Consider the following 18,806-nt stretch of genomic DNA (forward strand, 5'->3'; position numbering starts at 1 on the left):
ACACTGTGTGTGGTTACCTGGATGATCTACGACTGTTTGTTTGTTTTGTGATGGTTGTTCATGAGTCTCTTGTTTGTTCTGAGCAGTTAAAACACGATGCATTATGAGTCAGGGGGTTAAAACTTTTGAACAAGATGAAGATGTCCAAATTTTTCTTATTTTGTTGAAATATTATTTTTTTCATTTAGTACTGCCCTTCTGAAGCAACAGAAAATACTTACATGTTTCCCGGAAGACAAATTAAATACAATTTACCTTGATCTTCAAATTCAAAAGTTTTCACCCCCCGACTCTTAATGCATCGTGTTTCCTTCTGGAGAATCAGTGAATGTTTGAACCTTTTTTAATAGTTGTGTTTGAGTCCCTCAGTTGTCCTCAGTGTGAAAAGGATCTCAGAATCATACAGTCACTGCTGGAAAGGGTTCAAATATTCAAAAAATCCTTGAAAACTGAAGAATCTGCAGGACCTGAAGGATTTTTCTGAAGAACAGAGCTCAGTTTAACTGCTCAGAAATTTAAACTATAATATCATAATCTGTCATCTGCAGCATATGACAAATAATATTGGAATTGCATATGATTATTTAGCCATTAATTACATAGATCCTTCCAATCAAACATGGAAAACAGACTAAAAACTACCACTAATAGTTTGATCTCAACCATTTTTATTGATCATGTTTAGTCATAACTAATTTTCAATTGTCATTTGCAGTAGAAATGAATTTAAATGGGAATTAAGTTCTCAAACGAAACATGGCTGAAATTTGAAATAAAAGAATTGTTCACAATTGACATAAAAGAACAATTTAATTTACATAAATAATTATTTATTTGGTTGAATTAATAAAATAAGCCAAATTAGGTTGCATAAACATGAACTTTGTTATTGAAAAACATTTTGAACTGTAAGTTCAAATAACTAAATTTGTCAAGTTGAAATAAATACAGCTTAACTCAATGCAAAATTATAACTCAAAAAATTAAGTCAAATGAACAAACTTTGGTCCTGAAAACTTAAAAAATTAAGTTCACCTTACTTTCATAAAGTTGTTCCAACTAAACTTTCCAACTAAGCTCAATTACCTAAATTTGTCAAGTTGAATACCTAATATTCTGAGTAATTAAAACTGAAATAAGTCAGTAGAAATTGGTACCTCAAAAGGTTAAGTTGAGTGAACAAAAAACATATTTAAAACTTAAAAAGGTAAGTTATGTCATGTTCCTGGGCTGATCTGTCTGTTTTTTCCCTGTCTGTCCGGTGGTTGTGTTTGTTTGGAGCACAGGGGTTTGAATTGACAGTTCACCATGTGCTTTGGTGCCATTGTGGTGTCTTACTCCGTCTCCTTGTTATCCCATTCACTACCTCGTTATTGTTTCACTCTTTCCAGCTGTTCTGTGTTAATTAAATCAATTAAATGTTTGTGCTCCGTGCAAGCGAATGTTCCAGCCTCTTAGTTTCATTTGGTGGATTTCAGCTTTATTGTTTTGTTGTGTTGTGTTGGAGACTCTGCCAGTTATGTTTTCATTTGTATCATTTTCAGCCTGATTTCCCAGGGTGTTTTCCCCCGCAATCAGTCCTGGGCTGGCTCTCGATCTCCGATCGCGGATCATCTGTGTTTCTGCCGCCTTGTTCTGGCTCCTCTGCAGTTGTCATTTTCAGAAGAAAGCTATTCTGAAATTCCTCTGGAATTGTTCCTCTCTGGATTACAGACAGCTTTTGTGTTGACTGTTTCTATTATTTTCAAATAAACTTTTGAGTGCCTGCAGACTGAGTCCGTGTCCCGTTCTGACAAGTTACTTTCATAACTAACTTTAGTTCAAACAACATTAAATTTGTCAAGTTAAACATAAACATAAAGATTCTACGTTAATACAACTTAACTGAGTCAGTGCAAAAAAGATAACTCAAAAAGTTAAGCTCAGTGGATATTTTTTTACAGTGTGATTGAGCCCATGTTAACAGACTGTTGCCATAATTGATAAAATTCAATTCACAGAAATTAATTAGGCCAAATGAAAAATTTAGATGTGACCACTCACTAGATTTTTTTTTTTTGAGTTACAGAGGTTTTACAGTGATACAACCTAATGCAATCAGCTTGATTCAGTCATATTAAATATTAATGTATCATTTATTTTGACTCTAATAAAATATGGATGTTTCATTTAGATCTTAGCTCATGAATCACATTTTAAGTTGAATATGAATGAATGTTTTGGCAACACTACTCCAAAACAGGAAAAACAAATATAAAAATCTAAATAGCAAAATATTAACAGTATATAAAATGTCAAGGTAGCAACAAAAAAAAAAAAAAAAAAAAGGAATCCCTCATGCCAATTCAATAGTGTTAAACAGAGTTTACTATAATTACTACACAACAAATTACAGTCTGGAATACAAAACTTTAAAGAAAAAAATTATTTAAATAAAATATAATCATGTTATGTGTATGAGAATTAGGGATGTAAGATTCACAGATTCGCATCGGTGCATCGGCATAAAAGTTAATGATGCATCGATTTAAAAAAGAGTGCACAAGTTACCATTTGTGCAATGCATCATTTGTAACATATTTGCATTGGTAAAAAGCGATTTATTTATATATGATTATTAGTAGATGAGATATACTTTTATTATTTAGAAAGTGATCAATAATTTGTGACCGATATTTTATATGTAGACAAAATTTTGTGCCAATAAAAATGAACATAACGTTTTAAGAAACTAATGAAAATAGAAACTGAAACTGAATAAAATGTCTTTGAAACTTAAAAAATAAATCGCAGGCAAAATGTTTGACTTTGTTTCCAATACACTGCATGTTTTGCTAATTGTTTTCTCCTCTTTCTTTCGCTGATCTGTACTTACAAATGCGTTTCCAGAGTTTTCATTTATGAAAAAGCTTCCAAGTGTTGATGTAATAGCAATCAATAAGAGTTATTAGTGCACAGCAAGTACAAAACTGATGGATGCCATCTTGTGGTGCACCGCAGGGTTGTTTAAGAACTGAAAACCTGACACGTACAGTCAGAAAAATGAAGCAAAAAAAACAAAACAAAAAAAAACAAACAAACAAACAAAAAACAAAACAGTAGCTTATTGAACGTTTAGACAAATTATAAAATAAACAAGTTTGCATTTGTGTTTTATATCACATTTGATTCATCAGGCTTTTATGGCTCATTTAGTGTGATCTAGTGGAATATGGAGGAAAAACACCTGAAAACAAAAAACAGTGATATTAAAAGATCAAATTCAGTATACAGCTTATTGATGATGCAGAATATATACAGGTGAACAGATGAACCCAGAATATGAACACAACGTGCAGTTACCCGTTAAGCATTTTTCCATAAAGAAACAATTATAAAGAAAACACTTAACCATTTTGGCGTGTTGCCTTCATGTTCTGGGTTCATCTGCTCACCTGTAGTGTATGCATCAGCTGTACTATATTGAATTTGATCTTTTAATATCACAGTGTCATAGGCTGTAAAACATGTCTCCACTTCCTAGAAAAATTAAGGCAAAATATCCCAGAAATAACAGTTGACATCTTGTGTCGATGACATCATTTGGAGCCCAAGTCTGGCATCAAGGTCCCGCCCACACTCCCGCACAGCTGTCAATCATGACATTACACCCTGTTTTTATAGCATCAAATAACTAAAACCAAAGTTATATGGAAAAAACGAACACTAGAACATGAGTCTGTGTGATAAGAACTACCTAAAATTACAGAAACCATCTTTGGAAAAAAATATTTAAAGTGTAATTTGATTGTTTAGTTCAGCTCACGCCCCATTCGATTACATGGAGAGGGTGGGGTTTATGACCTATACTGCAGTCAGCCACCAGGGGGCGATCGAAATGCTTTGGCTTCACTTTTCAGGAGGAGTGCTGCACACTTGTGCTGCGTCCCAATTCACCTACTTATACTATGCCCACTGTTTTAATTTCACTGCTCCACTTCTTCAGAATCATTTTCTGGTTCAAATATATATGGCTGAATTAAACCATTATTTCCACTTGCCATTGTGTACGTTGTGTACGGTGCGTCTCTGTGGATCTCTGAGCTGGTGTGAGTGAGTGGAGGCGGGGACAATTTGCATATTCATGGATCTGCGTATTCTAAATGAAGCAAGGGAGTTACATTCAAGGTATTTTAAGGCATGAATACATTTTGTAAATATATAAAAATGTTTAAATATGTCATTTTGGTGATCAAAGATGAGTTTTAAGGGATAAAATTATTAACTACAGGGGGACTTTAAAAGAAACATTGTAAAAGTTCAAACAGTTTCTGAAACAGTTCCTCAAACAGTTTCAGTTTTCATCAGAAACAGATCAGCTCATAATGTTTTGCTTACACAAATGTAAGTGTATCTGATCGCTCTCTGTCTAGAAGGAGTTGTTACATGATCATCAGCGGTCGGAGAGGAACTAGAAAGTTTTGTCAGACTGCACTGTGTGGATGGATACAGAACACAAAACACTGCATATTTACAATAAAACACTGCAGTAACGGTCCATTTAGAGGAACCGGCTAATGTGCGTTTGTCTCTTAAAGACTGTCATCAGACAGTGCTGTTCAGAGTCAGTGTGTTCATAACCCTGAAATGATGCCCTCACCCTTTAAACCTTTCTAGCAGAACAGTTTTACTGTAAACAGACAGCATACAGTGAGTTCATTTGTATGAATTTCTTTTTTATGCTGACAACAGGCTAACAGTATATAAGGTGCAACATAAAAGGAAACAAATTGCATGTCTAAAACTTTAACGTAAATGAAAGATAAATGACAGTGCTGACTCAATAAAGACATGTTTGTTCTTTAATTCACATTTGTTCTTTTATTATTTAATATAGAGTGTTTTAACCATTTGTAAAATTTGACATGTACTACATTTTTCATTTATTAATCCAAGAGAAGAAGTGAGAGAAACACTGTGATCCAGTGATCTGCCCACCTAATCAGGCCAAATGAGAGAGAATAAGTAATTATTTGCTGATTCTAATCAATTTATTTATCTTAATTTAATCAACAATTAAAAGTAATATTAAATAAATACATAAAATAGATGAAAATGAATTAATATGTATGTAATTAAATAAGACGTCCACAATGATTTGTACATAGCTTTTACAAACAAAGTGGTGGCATGATTCTTGCAGACAATTAATTAATGAAATTCAGGGTGGAGGGAGTGGAAATGTTTAGTGACTTGTTGCCATATATTAAAACTGGCCATTTATTATAGCATATTCTTGGTTTTTCACAACACCCTACCTGACCATTTTACAACCAAATGTTACAAATAAAGTACAATGACACTTCAGCACCTAATGAACGGACAGAGAATTGAGTAGATTCAGTACAGTTGTATTTTTTTTTTTTTTTTTTTTTGCTGTTTTGGACAAATGCTGGCCAGAATAAATAAGGGATTTTTTCAATTTAAATGCTTTTATAACAAAATAACTTTTTGAGATCTGTCCTCATTACAGTGTGAATTTGCATATACAATCATCACCCGTATGCAACTTTTGAAGGGAAATATTTAGTGTTACAGCTGTACTCCATTACATCTGTACTAATCTACCTTGGCATTTAAGGCCGCATTTATTAAATCTGACACAGAGACAGTTTGGACTCAAAAACCTTAAATCCAGCATAGAGGGGTTCAGTGAATGTGGTGTTGAATGTGTGTAAGTGTGTGAGTGTGTCAGAGACGCTGTAGAAGGACAGAGTGCCGGCCGACACATCCACATACACTCCTACTCTGTTAGATTTTGGTACATGGGTTTTTATGTTCCTGCTGACATTATTGTGCCAGACAACAAATCCATTACTAGTGCAGAAAAGACACCAGGATTTGTCATTGTATCCAAACTTACCAACAGTCCCTTCTTTCCTGCTGATTCCTTTATAGGCCACTGCTATACGAGCCCAAGAGCCCTGTTCAACATCCCTGGAGCCCCATTCAACCTCCCAGTAACATCGTCCAGTCAGACTCTGTTGACTCAGAACCTGAGGATTATCAGCAAATCTCTCTGGATGATCAGGATACGACTGATGATCTTTCACATATTGGATCTTCCTGTTCTCCTCAGACAGAATGAGTTGAGTGTGTGCTGTGTTTGGATCCAGTGTGAGATCACAGGCATCTGAACACAAGATGACAGATAAAAACAGTTTATTAACCTCATTTGTTTCTATTAAATGTGCAAGAGTGAGTCAGAGAAAGAACCTACATTTTCGTAGTCCTGGTTTTATCCTGAAGGGCCCTCCATGATCTGATCTAAAAAGACACAAAAACATACAGTCAAATAGAATTGTAAGTAGTTTGAATAGATATTCACTTACAGACTAATAATATAAATAGTCAAGCCATGCTTATTTGTATAGCCTATTTCTCAATACATATAATTCTAATGCAGCTTCACAGAGCCATATGTCTCAATATCTGGAGATTTTTGATATCTTGATATCTTCAGGCCCCAGTGAACAGCTTTACAGGAAATATGCTACAGTGTTTTTGAGCCCATAGTGAACAGCCAAAGGAGCTAAAAGGGAATTGATGTTTGCATATAATCATAAAGCAAATTATTTAATATTTGCATTCAGTAACTCTATAACCAATAAATAACACTACATGGGCATCTCAATCATCTTCAAATTCTTAATAACCCAATCTATATATTCTATAAGGATTATAATAATATATGATTATAATAATAATAATAATAATAATAATAATAATGATTTTACTTTCAAAGCAAAGTTTGGTTAAAAGCTCCAACTTAAACTATTAGGGTTCTTAACTTGTACCCCACACACTTGAGTATCTGCAGTTTGTAGTTTGGATCATTCCGTTTGTCGTTGAGCAGCTGGACTCCTGATTGTCCTGGGTGATTGTAGCTCAGATCCAGCTCTCTCAGGTGTGAGGGGTTTGAACTCAGAGCTGAAGACACATAACCACAGCCTTCCTCTGTCACCATACAGCCTGACAACCTACAGACACACACAGTCAGATCATCTACAGACACACATCAATATTATGACCGGCTGACTGTACATTATCCCTTATATGTTCTTAATACCTCAGTATCTGCAGCTGACAGTTTGGACTCTTCAGTCCATCAGAAAGCAACTTCACTCCTGAATCCAGTAGGTCATTGTTACTCAGGTCTAGCTCTCTCAGGACAGAGTTTGAGGATTGTAGAGCTGATGACACAATTTCATATGACTGTTTGTTGAGATTACAGCCAGCAAGACTGAAAGACATGAGAATTATATTAATAAATCAATTCTACAATTATGATTTCAAAAACATTCTTGTAAAAAGACATTCTAAAACTAAACAAAATATACTCAAGATGTATCAGTTACAACAATTTATTGTAATTTCATTCACTCACCGGGCTTTTGTGCAATTGATCACAGCTGGTATCAGTCTTCTTCTACCCTCATCTGATGTGTTGTATTTCTTGAGGTCCAGCTCATCCAGCACCACCTCTGACATCTGAAGCATGTAGGCGATTGTTGAGCAGTGAGCAGGAGAGAGTTTCTTCTCTGAGCGTTTCTTTGATTTCACAAACACCTGAATCTCTCTGGACAGAGTCTGATCTTTGACTTCCAGCAGACAGAGGAACAGATTGATGGATTTTTCAGTTGAGAGTCTATGTCCATCTTTGATCTTCTCTTTAATGTACTGTGTGGTTCTCCTGATGCTCTCTGAGCTGTTCACTGTGTGTGTCAGTAGATCCTGTAAGAGTCTCTGATTGGACTCCAGTGAGACGCCCAGCAGGAATCGCAGGAACAGATCCAGCTGTCCATTCTCACTCTTAATGGCTTTATCTACTGCGATTCTATGTAGATAATGCACTACATCAATAAAATGCAATGTGTCAACATGTTTTATTACATAATGGTAAAACACATAAAAAGCAGCAAGAAACTCCTGAATGCTCAGATGAATGAAGCTGTAGACCTTCCTCTGATGAATCACTGATTCCTCCTTAAAGATCTCAGTGCAAATCCCAGAATACACTGAGGCGTCAGTGACGTCTATGCCGCTCTCTCTCAGGTCCTCCTCATAGAACATCACATTGCCCTTCATCAGCTGATTGAAAGCAACTTCAGCAAGTTTCACAATCACTTCTCTGTTGGACTGGAGGAGTTTCTCTGGATCTCTCTTTTCATATTTCTGATTCCTCATGTTGATCTGAATCAGCAGGAAGTGGATGTACATTTCAGTCAGAGTTTGAGAGATTTCTGCACTCAGATCTTCTTTCAGAAGCTTTTGAAGCACAGTGGATGAGATCCAGCAGAAGACGGGTATGTGGCACATGATGTGGAGGCTTCTTGCTCTTTTGATGTGTGAGATGATTCTGCTGGCTTGATGCTCATCACTGATTCTGTTCCTAAAATATTCCTCCTTCTGAGACTCATTGAATCCCTGAATCTCTGTCAGACGGTTGATGTATTTGTTAGGGATCTGATTGGCTGCTGCTGGTCTGGAGGTGATCCAGATGAGAGCAGAGGGAAGCAGCTCTCCTTTCATGAGCTTTGACATCAACACACCCACAGATGAAGTCTCAGTCACATTAGAAACTTTCTGAGCGTCTGAAAACTTCAGTGTCATTCTGCTTTCATCCAGACCATCCAAGATTAACACAACTTTACACTCCTCATAAATCTTTAAGTCCAGATCTTGAAGTTCAGGATGAAAGTCCAACAGAAGTCTGTGAAGACTGTACTGATGATCTCGGATCAAGTTCAGCTCTCTAAATGAAAGCACAAACATGAAATCCACATCCTGATTGGCTTTTCCTTCGGCCCAGTCCAGAATGAACTTCTGCACAGAGACGGTTTTTCCGATTCCAGCGATGCCTTTAGTAAGAACAGTCTTGATTTGGTGTTTCTCCTCACATCCTGGTTCAGGTGAGGCTTTAAAGATGTCATTGCATTCGATTGGAGTGTCTTGTGAGTGTTGTGTTCTGGCTGATTTTTCCATCTGTAAAACCTCATGTTCTTCATTCACTCCTTTTCTCTCTCCCTCTATGATGTAAAGCTGTGTGTAGATCCTGTTCAGGAGAGTTTCATTCTCTTGTAGTTTGGTTCCTTCAAATAATCTCTCATATTTTATCTTCATGCTGGATTTGAGCCGGTCTTTGACTGTCTGTATTTCATTCTTTACTGGTTTCTGCAGGTCTCCAGTCTCCTCCTGCAGGGCTGCTTGTGTGTGACATTGAGCAGATTCAGCAGAACTGGATCCTTTCATGCCTCTGTGTGTTTGTAGAACAGGATGTGAAATGTTTTCCACAGTGATTACCATTTTATATTATATTTTTATATTTCTATGTTATACATCTTTACATGTTATAAATTCATGCAAGGATATACATGCAAAATAGCTCATCCTTACATCATGCAAGTAGTTTTAATACTTCACTCATCATAACATCAATCAAAGGATTCATATAATCTCTATTTATTTTCTTTATAAGATATATTCAGTATCAGTGTTTGGTTTTACCTGCACTGTAAAAAAAAAAAATTCTAAAAATTCATTCACAACTTTTTGAGTTATCTTTTTTTTCCCACTGACTCAGTTAAGTTGTATTTACGTAGAATATTAAGTATGTTCAACTTGCCATAATTAACTTTATGAAAGTAAGGAGACCTAAGTTTTTTTAACCCTCAGGTTGTGTTCAGGTCATTTTGACCCAGAGAGGATTTTCCTGTACCCGAAAATGCAAGTTAATGTTATCGTATTGGACTAAAATTTACTGACTTTACTCACCCAGAGTCTAACAACTTCCCCAATTTTTTTGATAATTTTTAAAAAATTTTGTGGGTTTTTTCCCACATTGTAACACTTGTGGTGTTCCCGGTCAAAAATGACTGGCCTCCAATAAATTGCTTACAAATCTCTTATTATGCTACATTATCACTAAATATCGGATTCAATCAAACAAAGTCAAAACCCATATCTACAGGGAAAAAAAAAAAATTGAACTTTTTTGCATGATTCCACAATTGCATGACTAAAACAATTAACATTAATGAAACAGACACCCTATATGTTAATACCTATTGTACTACACGTATCTACAGTAATATAATGTTACACATCTGATGTTTTTCCCCAACAGTTAACCAAACATTCACTTAAGACATAGCAGATAATGTTTGCATGAACACTCGCCAAGACAGATATTTTGAAATACTGTAATGTGTATATGTGTATATCGGGATTGCACACTGTCTGAGGCGTCTTTGTGCACACACGCTTGATCTGTCAGCATAAGTTTGAAAATCACATTTCATTGGTTCTCATACCATCTAGAATTCGCTATGAATATTCACAAAGTTGGAATGCTGCGTTTTAAAACGATAGTCCAAAAGTGCTTTCGTTGAGAAGCGAGCAGTGAAAAACGGCATTTTTCATGGACAAAGGAAAGATACTCCTTTCAGAAAACATACAAATATAGATACTTTTAGATGTTTAATTGCTATTTGAAGCATTGGGATGGCTAGATGGGGGCTTAATGAACTCGTTTTGTTGTGAAAACCTCAAATTTGACCAAAATTGACATTTTTTACTTGTTTTGCCTGTAGTCTATATAGGTCAAATTGACCTACAAACAGTAAGAACTTATAAAATTTCTGCAAACTTTGCATGCATGTTCATGACCCTAAATGAGAAAAAAGTCACAAAAAAAGGGGGGAAAGAAAAAAAAACACAGGTTAAATGATGTTTCCGACAACTCAAAATCAAAACAGGTCAAACTGACCCACAACGGTACATGAGGGTTGAAGAATTACATGAAATTGATGGTTGAGTTTTTAATGTGTAGAAGTCCATCTTCATCTAATGACTCAAATATTTGTTATTAATTCTCACATTATAAGGCTATATATTAGTGTCACTAGATATAATTTGGCCTCTTCCATGGATTTGATATTTAAGCAGAATATGCTTTTTTTTTTCTTTTTTTTTTACACATTAACAGTTAAAAAACTAACTTGATCGAGAGTGTTTATACTCACATAGGATCAGGTTTATCACTGAGGTTAAAAGGATAATCCATGGATCTGTCACTCCTCACGGACACACAGCTGGGATCTGGAGATCTCCGGGACTGGGAACATCCCTCCTCTGTTTTCTCATCGAGACTCATTTTAGAAGCAGCGTCACTCTTCTTTCTATCCAGAAAGCTATTAGTCCTGCCAATACATATACTTTATGAATGAGGAAAATTCACATTCTTCATCCATACAAAGGCTCTAGACACAGAATACAGCAAGACCACTATATCATACATCTATACATATATCATAAACAGCTGTTCTAGTTTAGTTTTAAAGATATTTCTGAACAAATACGATCTCAATGTAATATAGAAAATATGTTCTGAATGTAAACTTCTTTAAACTCTTTAGGTCAGATGAGTTTCTCTAAAAAAAAAACACAATGACTAACATCATATCATCATCCTCAGATGTGGGATTGTGCCACTGATTTTAGCCCAACATGTTTTACACAGCAATTTTACAATCATTTTACAATTCATTTTGGATAATCTGGGATAATTATATTTTTCAAAAACAAAGTAGGCTAGCAAAAGTGTATTCACTGAATACAGTCTGTATATGATATCAGGACAGGTCACACATATGTGAATCAAGCAGGTAAATTTTACATGAATGGCTTCAGTTCAGAAACATATTTATAGTTGTTTTAAACTGTCTAACCAGTATCTTGTGTAACTTTAAATAACTTACCAGGAAAAATATCCTGCCGGTTAATGTTGATTTGTTCAGCTTCTTTCCTTGCCGATGTAAAGCTGCAGTATGTTTCTGCTTTCAGTTTTATCTGATCTCCCTGTTACACCTGCTTTACTCAGAATTCAAGGAGGAGTTTCATGAAGCATTTCTAGAAAAAAGCAGAACGGGCTCCAAAAAACAAACAAACAGATGTTTTGAAAAAGGAATAATGCAAATTTCATTTGTTTGTTTGTTTGTTTTTAACCCTGCTCACAGCATAAGCCATGTGTCAGAGTAAAACACAAGCTATCCTGAATAAGTAGCATTTGCTTAGTAATTAAATGTACATTATTTACTGCAAGTACCATTTAAATAAAAAAATATGTAAAGGCTAATGTACAGCTAGATGGTTATCATTGCAAAATAAAGCCCTTATGAGTGATACAAGACCCATTTGCTTAGATCTCAGAATCATATAGTCACTGCTGGAAAGGGTTCAAATATGCAAAAAAAAAAAAAAAAATTGTAAAAACCAAAGAATCTGCAGGACCTGAAGGATTTTTCTGAAGAACAGAGTTCTTTAACAGTTTAACTGCTCAGAACAAACAAGAGACTCATGAACAACATCACAAAACAAAAAAACAGTCGTAGATCATCAGGTAACCACACACAGTATTAAGAATCAAGGGTTTATAAACTTTTGAACGGGGTTATTTTAATAAATTCAGCTATTTTTTTTTTTTTTTTTTGTCCTGTGGACTGTATGTAAACATCTTTTATGTAAAATATCTTACTCAGGACAGTACTAAATAAAAAATAACATGCATTTTTTATGATCTCTCTTATTTTGTTAAAATTATTCACATTTTCACATTCTGCAAGTGGTTCCTATACTTTTTCATGCAACTGTATATTGCATACATAGAGTCATATTCTCTGTAAAGATTAGAACAAAATAAATAATCAAATAAAATGAATTGAATACCACTTACAGTTCATTAATTAATGAGCAAACTGACAATAAAAATAGATTGAACTGGGTTTTGTCAGACTGCACTGTGTGGATGGATACAGGACACAAAACACTGCATATTTACAATAAAACATTGCAGTAACAGTCCATTTAGAGGAACCGGCTAATGCGCTTTCACAGTTCTTATGACATTATGGTTTCACTGGCCTGTGATGCTTACAAAACACTCTCTGACATCTGAAGCGTGCTGTCAGTCAAGAGATGAAAACTGCTGGAGTTTCTTCACATATCAGAGTATCTCTAGAAGTGTAAAGTGTAACACTTTATATTGTGAGGGTATATGAATAATCATGTGATTAATGGCAAAATAATCATGCATTCCAATTATTTGTCACATTAATTCAGAGTAGTCACCTTTATTTTTTATAATGCTTTATACAATACAGATTGTCTTAAAGCAGCTTTACAGTGATCAACAGGAAAATAATGATTCAATGATGCAAACAGAGATTAACTCTGCTGTAAAGCAGCTTTGAAGCTTTCAGTCATTCCTTACTTAATCTACATAATAATCCTTAAACTTTGTCAAATATATACAGCATGGAATAATTAACCTGCTGGTCAATGCTTTTTCACCATTGTTTATTTATTTAATCAAAATCAAAGTAAGAGCATTCATTGACAAGTCTTTATATGATATGAGGACAGGTCACACATATGCATACACAATTGTACACAAATGGCTTCAGGTCAAAACATAATCATAATTGTTTTGAACATTTTATGTAGCTTCAAAAATGTACTTACCATACAAAAACTCCCACTAGTCAATGTTGTTTTTTCAGCCTCTTTCCTTGCAGATGAAAATCTGCAATGTTTGTTTTCAGTTTTAGCTGTTCTACCTGCTTTACTCAGAATTCAAGGAGGAGTTTCATGAAACAGGAACAATAAATGCTTTGAACCCTTACATGAGAAGCAATGTGATTCAGAGCAAAACATGGGCTATTCAGAATGTGTTTGATTAATGACAGCCAAACAGCATTTGGTTACCAGTTAAATTGTCCATTATTTCATGTCTCACTGCAAGCAACATTTACATCACAAATATGTAAAGGATAGTGTACAGTCAGGCAGTGCTGTTTATGTGATCAACAGTGTCCAAAACTTATTTACACATATACAACATAAACAACTTTTTTTGTTTCTCTTTTCGGAGATAAAAATTAGACATGCCTATGCTGCAGTTCTAAACGCCAGTCACGTGACTGAAAACAGAATTGGCTGCAGGACGGGATTTGCGGGATTACCTGGTTTGGGGAATAAAATCATGCAAAAAATGACGTACATATACAATATTGTTACCACTGACTGGCCAATGAAGTTCTCAGCAAGAAAAATCTTTCGGCAAGCCCATTATTCGCTTTAAGGCTTTTTAAAGCCTGGTCCACTTCAGTAGCCCCCACAGTGCAGACACATGTCATATTAATTAACAAAAGCATAGTGGTAATAATAAAATAATCTGAAATGGTACTAACAATGTCTAACATCTATATACTTGTATGTGACAGCTATCAAACAACAACAGTTACTGTATACACTTCTTATCTTTCTTTAAAATGGAAGAAACAACGAAACAACAGTACTATTTATAATAGATATGATCCGTGAAACAATGAATTAATAATTTATGCTACAGTGCAAAAAAAAAAAAAAAAAAAAAAAAGCTAAATTGTATTAGTTAACTCACAAATAAAATGAAGATTTTGTTATCAGGGAATATAGATGCTTGTAACTGATCAGCATTTCTTTCAAGGTGTTTTAAATGACTTCAATGGGATTTTTTTGCAGTTCAATTAAATGCTTCTGCAGTGTGACAAATGAAATGTAGCCTCCATTTGCATAAAATAAAAGCGAATAAAACTAGCAGTTTGAGATGTGCATATCACAGTGCAGGATGCAAGTAGAAACATCTGAATTATCATAAATCTATCAACAGATGGTATCAAAACTTTATATTCAGTCTGGTGAGCAACTGGTGTTTCAGCTCCTCAACAGCAGCAGTGGTGGTCGTCGTCTCTTTTGGATCTGATGGCTTTCCGTACTCAAGACTGTTTATTTCTGTCCTATTCCGCTACTTCTACATTTCACTCTGTGATAAAAGCTTTACTCTTGAATTATCTGCGCTACTAAACGAGGAGAGTTTAACAACGTCCTTCAGCTGTTGTATTTCAGAGATCATTCAATGTGCACAACATGAACGAAGATCCTGAGCACTTGTTTCCAGCAGACGATGGTTTATTCGAGGAGACGTTCAGCGCAGACAACACATACCGAGTTTCAGGACAGAACATCACAATTCATCAGTATTACTGCGCAAACCTCGGCGTAGCTGCGTCAGTGTGGGACTCCGTGAGTTACTTTATTAATATAACTATTTACATATTGATACAGAAGGTTTTATGAGAGAAGTACGGTGAGCGACTATGTTTTATAAAATACATATTTTATATAAAAATTGTTCATAAATAATTTTAATAAACTTTTTAGTTTCTATTAGTGCAATAAAATCTCTTGCGCATTTGCGCAATCAATTCTGCTTATTTCTGTATATAAATTATTCTAATTTCTGCTGCCTATTAACCCACACATAAGTTTTTATAACTCTACAGCTAGAATGAAACATTAAGGCTGCTTTAAAACCATCATCTTTTGGTGTAGCTGCAGAATTATGCCTCAAACATTATAAAGTTCCTCTTATATGCCCACTGTACACAAGGGACCGTGTGAAAATTCCACTTACTCTGCAAAAAACGTTTTTGGTGCCCAACCTTAAATTCTTCACATGTATTTAACATTAAAAATAGTAATAAGAAATGTTCTAAAGTTTGAGGTTGGCTCCAACTCGGTTAGCTGACTAATTTACAAGAATAATGAAACAAATGTTGGGAAAGTGATAACATTTAAAAAATCACTATTTTTAATGTTAAATACATGTGAAGAATTTAAGGTTGGGCACCAAAAACGTTTTTTGCAGAGTAAGTGGAATTTTCACACGGTCCCTTGTGTACAGTGGGCATATAAGAGGCAAAGGAACATTATAATGTTTGAGGCATAATTCTGCAGCTACACCAAGAGATGTTTGTTTTAAAGCAGCCTAAATGTTTCATTCTAGTTGTATAGTTATATACTCGTAAACGTTTTTGTACTAATGTTATCTTTGTAAGACTACAATTCCAAAGTGAATTTCCAACTTTATTCTCGTAATACTACGACTTTGAATTTATTCTCAAAATATTATGACTTTAATCTCGAATTGCTACGACTTTATTCTTGTAATCTTACATTTTTTTTTTTTTTTTTTTTTAAAAACACCGGCGTAATATTCAGACCGACTCTTTAGTCAGAATTAAAATTCTATCTGATAAATCTATTAAAATTGTATAATTTATAAATCTAATCCAATTATATGTTAGGAAAATATGTCATATTATTATAAGAAGTCATTTCTTTGATACACTTTTTCATTTCTACTGTTTTGTCATAGGCTCTCCATTTATGTCAGTTCTTTGAGAAAGTGTCTCTGGATCTCAGTGGGATGAGGGTAATAGAGTTGGGAGGAGGAACGGGCCTTGTTGGCATAGTGGCTGCACGATTAGGTAAATCATTTGATTTATGGTTGTGCAATTGTCTGCCATGAAGTTCTCAAAATGTCGACGCATTTGTTTTCATATCAACATGAAAATCTGTGTAATCTTTCTTGATAGTCAGTTTATTGTTTAACTCTATTGCCTTCATGGTAGATTTAAAATCATAGGGATTAAAAAAGTGGTAACAAATAGTACACAGTGTATTAACATTATTGGCGTGATTTCTCATTTTCTGCAATTGAAATCTGGCGTCCCTTCTATGCCATGGAAGCACCGAGGGGAACTGAAAATCTTTCATTGATAAAAACATGGCAAACATATCCTGTAATGCAGTTTCTTACTCAGACAATCTTTTTTTATGCCTTTTAGGAGCCCATGTGACCATCACAGACTTACCTTTTGCCCTTTCTCAAATAGAGAGGAATGTTGACGCTAACGCCCCTCTCTCAGGGTGGCCCTCAGATGCCCCCGCTGTATTACCGCTTTCATGGGGACACGACCAGAACAGATTCTCTTCCAGCTGGGACTTCGTACTGGGCGCTGATATCATCTACCTGCCCGAAACGTTCCCTCTTCTTTTGGACACACTGGTTCATTTGAGTAAGGATGGTGCTGTTGTCTACCTTGCGTCAACGATGCGCAGAGAGCACGGCACTCAGGACTTCTACGACAGTGTGTTACCGCAGATGTTCAAGGTGGAGCTTGTGCAACGAGATCCTGAGAGCAATATCAATATTTATAAAGCCACTTTGAGATGAGTCAAACATCCATCCATCCTCCAAACTGCGTGTCCCATGTATGGTTTCAGGGATATTGGAGCCGTTCTCAACGTCTTTGGCCGTAAACCGGGAAGCACCCTGAATGGATGGCCAGTCCATCAGACGTATTAATGAATTTTATATCTGGAGCTGCGGAGGTTTGAATATACACAATATGTATACATTTATTTATAAATATAAATTATCTGACATGTTGTCCTCCATTAAATTCATACATTCTTGTAATTATGGTGTGAACATTTGTTAATTGTAACTTACTGATGGTGTTGGGGAGTAACATTATAGTACAAAATAGTTTTTAGATGTTGAAGAATGTGGGCGAGACACAGAGCTTATAAATACAAAGCAGTTTATGCAATTAAACCATAAAATCAGGCAAATATTTATCTAGTCTTTTAACAGGGTTAAATCCATGAGCCCCAGCTTGACTGCCGTTAGTTACATTAATGTTGTCAAAATAAATAAAAAAGTATCTTAAAAGTAGTATCAAAATACGATACATCTGAAAACTTTCCATTTAGATGGATGCAAAGTGCTATCTATGGAGAAAAGGGAGTAGAAACTGTATTTCCCTAGTTCCTCTAATCAGAGGATTGAAAGCTGGATTACAATATAAGTCACAAATACACACAAGCCATGTTGTATCCGTAATTTAATATCCAAATAAATTTCGAACCGTTTGCATTTGAACTTGATAAGGTGCCATTTTATGTGCATTACATGACAGATTTGAAACCTAATACATCAGCCACACTAATACTTTTCTAATACATTTCAATTTGTCATTGGCTTTTTTTCTTCTGTCTACCTTACTAAGCAGTTCTACCACAAGCGGTTCTGTTTGTATGTTTGTCTTAACAATTACTCCATTATTTTACAACCCAGTTAAATCACTTATGATCACTTATTACTAATGCTTTCCTCATGCTCGCCTGTTTTTGTGTAATTCTCTGCTTTTGTTTGAAATACTGCATATCATTGTATTTAATTACATCAAACCCCATTAGACCTGATCAGACTCTACTGAACCTTGTCAGAGAAAATCAGGATTTTCATTATGATCAATGGATTACCATATATATAAACAGGACAAATTGACATTCATATTGACTGCCCCATAAATTCACTGTGTTCACTATGTAAAATTTAAGCAAAAGATCCATAAAGTCTTTAATGAGGACCTTTAATGTTCTAGACCCATTTAACTAAAAAAGAAAAGAAAAAAAAGAAAAGAAAAACGTGCTCTTTCAGTAATTTTGGCATTGCACGGATGCCTTCCGGTTCTGCCTGGAATGCTACAGTGGAGTTGGAGCTGTAGATGGCTTCTTGAGGACAGTGCAGCTGTCTGAAGGATAAAGTTTCTGAGGCAATGACCGTTCAGTACCTCCTTATATAGCAGGATATAAGGAGACATATAAGTGCCTCCTTATATGTCTTGCCAGTGTACACACTCAATAGATTTTAAACCATTCCAGCGGTAGAAGAGGCACAAGAGAATTTAATTCATTCCTCGCACGCTGTTGTCTGTGCACACAGCAGCACACACACCTGAAGCGTGCACAGAGAGAGAGAGGTGTGTTTCAGATAGCGTGCAAACTCCAAATTAATTTCTCTTTCGCATCTCCTT

General features: G+C 35.2%; 2 protein-coding genes across 3 annotated transcripts in view; one reads left to right on the forward strand and one right to left on the reverse strand.

Moving 5' to 3' along the window:
• The window catches only part of LOC127522559 (NLR family CARD domain-containing protein 3-like), a 29,674-nt gene extending 20,228 nt beyond the window's left edge, over nt 1-9,446 (reverse strand). Inside the window, exons 1-5 of one of the 2 annotated variants that reach the window (XM_051912655.1) lie at nt 7,427-9,446; nt 7,109-7,282; nt 6,846-7,019; nt 6,260-6,306; nt 5,994-6,172 (exon numbers count right to left, since the gene is read on the reverse strand). In XM_051912655.1, the coding sequence (XP_051768615.1) occupies nt 5,994-6,172; nt 6,260-6,306; nt 6,846-7,019; nt 7,109-7,282; nt 7,427-9,345 (2,493 nt within the window). In that variant the 5' untranslated portion in view covers nt 9,346-9,446. Of the gene's footprint in view, nt 1-5,666; nt 6,173-6,259; nt 6,307-6,845; nt 7,020-7,108; nt 7,283-7,426 lie in introns of both variants that reach the window. The other variant, XM_051912657.1, reaches the window with a different exon arrangement.
• A 5,319-nt stretch (nt 9,447-14,765) lies between these two features.
• On the forward strand, nt 14,766-17,869 carry LOC127522592 (EEF1A lysine methyltransferase 3-like). The gene is made up of 3 exons (XM_051912720.1): nt 14,766-15,162; nt 16,298-16,409; nt 16,770-17,869. Exons 1-3 carry the CDS (start codon nt 15,007-15,009, stop codon nt 17,156-17,158), a joined length of 657 nt encoding a protein of 218 aa, XP_051768680.1. The 5' UTR covers nt 14,766-15,006; the 3' UTR covers nt 17,159-17,869.
• Nucleotides 17,870-18,806: the final 937 nt, after the last annotated feature.

The sequence above is a fragment of the Ctenopharyngodon idella genome, chromosome 11 (assembly GCF_019924925.1).
Source record: "Ctenopharyngodon idella isolate HZGC_01 chromosome 11, HZGC01, whole genome shotgun sequence".
Taxonomy (NCBI): domain Eukaryota; kingdom Metazoa; phylum Chordata; class Actinopteri; order Cypriniformes; family Xenocyprididae; genus Ctenopharyngodon; species Ctenopharyngodon idella.

Bases quoted from the DNA above. Each gene is read 5' to 3' on its own strand.
- LOC127522592 (XM_051912720.1), top strand. From the start codon at position 15,007: ATGAACGAAGATCCTGAGCACTTGTTTCCAGCAGACGATGGTTTATTC. The intron at 15,163-16,297 runs GTGAGTTACTTT...GTTTTGTCATAG, and splicing joins CTGCGTCAGTGTGGGACTCC to GCTCTCCATTTATGTCAGTT. The intron at 16,410-16,769 runs GTAAATCATTTG...TATGCCTTTTAG, and splicing joins CATAGTGGCTGCACGATTAG to GAGCCCATGTGACCATCACA.